The 2,500-nt window shown below is 37.6% G+C and overlaps 1 protein-coding gene across 1 annotated transcript in view; it reads right to left on the bottom strand.

Moving 5' to 3' along the window:
- The window catches only part of LOC137651445 (uncharacterized), a 375-nt gene extending 20 nt beyond the window's left edge, over nucleotides 1-355 (bottom strand). Inside the window, exon 1 of the mRNA XM_068384671.1 lies at nucleotides 1-355. This exon is cut by the window's left edge and continues 20 nt beyond it. Coding sequence (XP_068240772.1) covers nucleotides 1-355 — 355 coding nt within the window.
- Nucleotides 356-2,500: the final 2,145 nt, after the last annotated feature.

The following is a 2,500-nucleotide window of genomic DNA, read 5'->3' as shown; positions in this document are numbered from 1 at the left end:
GAGATCTCTTCTCGTCTTCTTTCTCCTTTCTCCCTCTCGTCGTTATTATCTTCATCGTCAGTGGTTTTTTTTTCTTTCTCTTCTCCCTCTCGTCGTCATTATCTTCATCGTCAGTGTTTTTTTTCTTTCTCTTCTCCATCTCGTCGTCATTATCTTCATCGTCAGTGTCTTTTTTTTCTCTCTTCTCCATCTCGTCGTCATTATCTTCATCGTCAGTGTCTTTTTTTTCTCTCTTCTCCATCTCGTCGTCATTATCTTCATCGTCAGTGCGTTTTTTCTCCCTCACGTCTTCATTATCTTCACTGTCAGTCTTTTTCTTTCTTTCTCTTCTCCCTCTCGTCGTCATTATCTTCATCGTCAGTATCTTTTTTTTTTCTGTCTCTTCTCCCTCTCGTCTTCAGTATCTTCACTGTCAGTATTTTTTTTCTGTCTCTTCTCCATCTCGTCGTCATTATCTTCATCGTCTGTCTTTTTTTCTCTCTCTTCTCCTCTCGTCGTCATTTTCTTCATCGTTAGTGGTTTTTTTTCGTTCTGTCTCTTCTCCCTCTCGTCATCCTTATCTTCATCGTCAGTGTCTTTTTTTCTCTCTCTTCTCCTCTCGTCGTCCATTTTCTTCATCGTTAGTGGGTTTTTTTTTCGTTCTGTCTCTTCTCCTCTCGTCATCCTTATCTTCATCGTCAGTGTCTTTTTTTCTCTCTCTTCTCCCTCTCGTCGTCATTTTCTTCATCGTTAGTGGGTTTTTTTTCGTTCTGTCTCTTCTCCCTCTCGTCATCCTTATCTTCATCGTCAGTGTCTTTTTTTCTCTCTCTTCTCCCTCTCGTCGTCATTTTCTTCATCGTTAGTGGGTTTTTTTCGTTCTGTCTCTTCTCCCTCGTCATCATTATCTTCATCGTCAGTTTTTTCCTTTCTCCTCTCCCTCTCGTCGTCAGTATCTTCATTGTTAGTGTTATGTTTTTCTTTCTCTTCTCCCTCTCGTCGTCATTACCTTCATCGTCAGTGATTTTTTTTTCTTTCTTTCTCTTCCCCCTTTCGTCGCCATTATCTTCATCGTTAGTCTTTTTTTTCTCTTCTCCTTCTCGTCATTATCTTCATCATCAGCCTTTTTTTTCACTTGCTTTCACTATCGATTTCCTTATGATTTTATTCATAATGCTACCATTGCTATTGTAAATTCATTGTTATAATCTAAATATGAACGTCTGATATTGCTATTTTTTATGTTACAATTGTTATCTCTTGATTTGATTTTATGTCCAGTTATTTGACACTGGTTCAAATCTAGAAGCAACACTGTAAGAGACTGAGGTATACCACATGCACAATAAAATAAACTGACATGGGTGGCATAATGGTATTGCTGTTATCTTTTATGTTACCATTGTTATCCTTCAATTTTATATTTTTTTCCAGTTGTTTTACAATGGTTCGAAGCTAGAAGCAACACTGTAAGAGACTGAAGTATACCATATGCGCAATAAAATAAACTGACATGGTGGCATAATGGTATTGCTATTATCTTGTATGTTACCATTGTTATCCTTCAATTTCATTTTTTCATCTCCAGTTGTTTTACACTGATTTGAATCTAGAAGCAACACTGTAAGAGACTGACGTATACCATATGCACAATAAAATAAACTGGCATGGTGGAATAAGGGCCAAACTAGAGGTTTAGTAAAAACAAATGCAAGGTTGAAGTGGTACAACATGTCCTTTAGTTTGACAAGGATTGTGGTAACACACAAAACCGATGTCGTAAGCATTGATGAATCAATGGTCTCAATAAAAGGAAATGTATCGTGGACCACGAAAACTTTGGAGTATATATGAAGATGACATGAAAATTCATGAATACTGAAGTCCAGGTGATGTTAGAGGTCTAATTGTTATGGTAATACTTGAAAACTAAGGGGCACATGATGTGGAAGTATTTAATTGCTAAGGTCCAAGGATACATCAGTATTTGAATTACATGCTGATATACGAGTATAAGCGGATGAGCAACCTGGTAGGGCAACGAAAAATTTGGGTGTATGGGAAATGGCCCCCCTAAATCTCCATGAAGTCACTGACAGCAGGGTGACGGATTGAGTTTAAGGCGAGAGACAACGTCTCTTCGGCTTCTACTTAGTTAAATAGGCACTGGGCATCACAAGGAACTGGCTATCCTTTCAGGAATTTAGTCAATGAATCCTATAAGGATTAAGTCAGTCGATGGCGAAGACTGGCGAAATCTAACTGAGGCCCTTTGCATCAATAGACGTAGGAGGATGATGATGATACAGCAGGATCCCATGCTTTGCATAAGAAAATGTAAATATAAACCCAACCAACCAAATATATAATGGCTTCTTATGCTCATTAATATATCTGCAATCTTGCTATATACTTCTAAAAAAGCCTGTCTGTCAGTAACATTTTCAGATATTTCATGACAGAAAGAAAAAATATCCTTAAGCTCTTTGTACTTTTACCACGAAGTTAAGTTAGAAGTTCTAAG

This window comes from Palaemon carinicauda, chromosome 13 (assembly GCF_036898095.1).
Source record: "Palaemon carinicauda isolate YSFRI2023 chromosome 13, ASM3689809v2, whole genome shotgun sequence".
NCBI lineage: Eukaryota > Metazoa > Arthropoda > Malacostraca > Decapoda > Palaemonidae > Palaemon > Palaemon carinicauda.
This window is presented reverse-complemented; position numbering and strand designations above follow the sequence as displayed.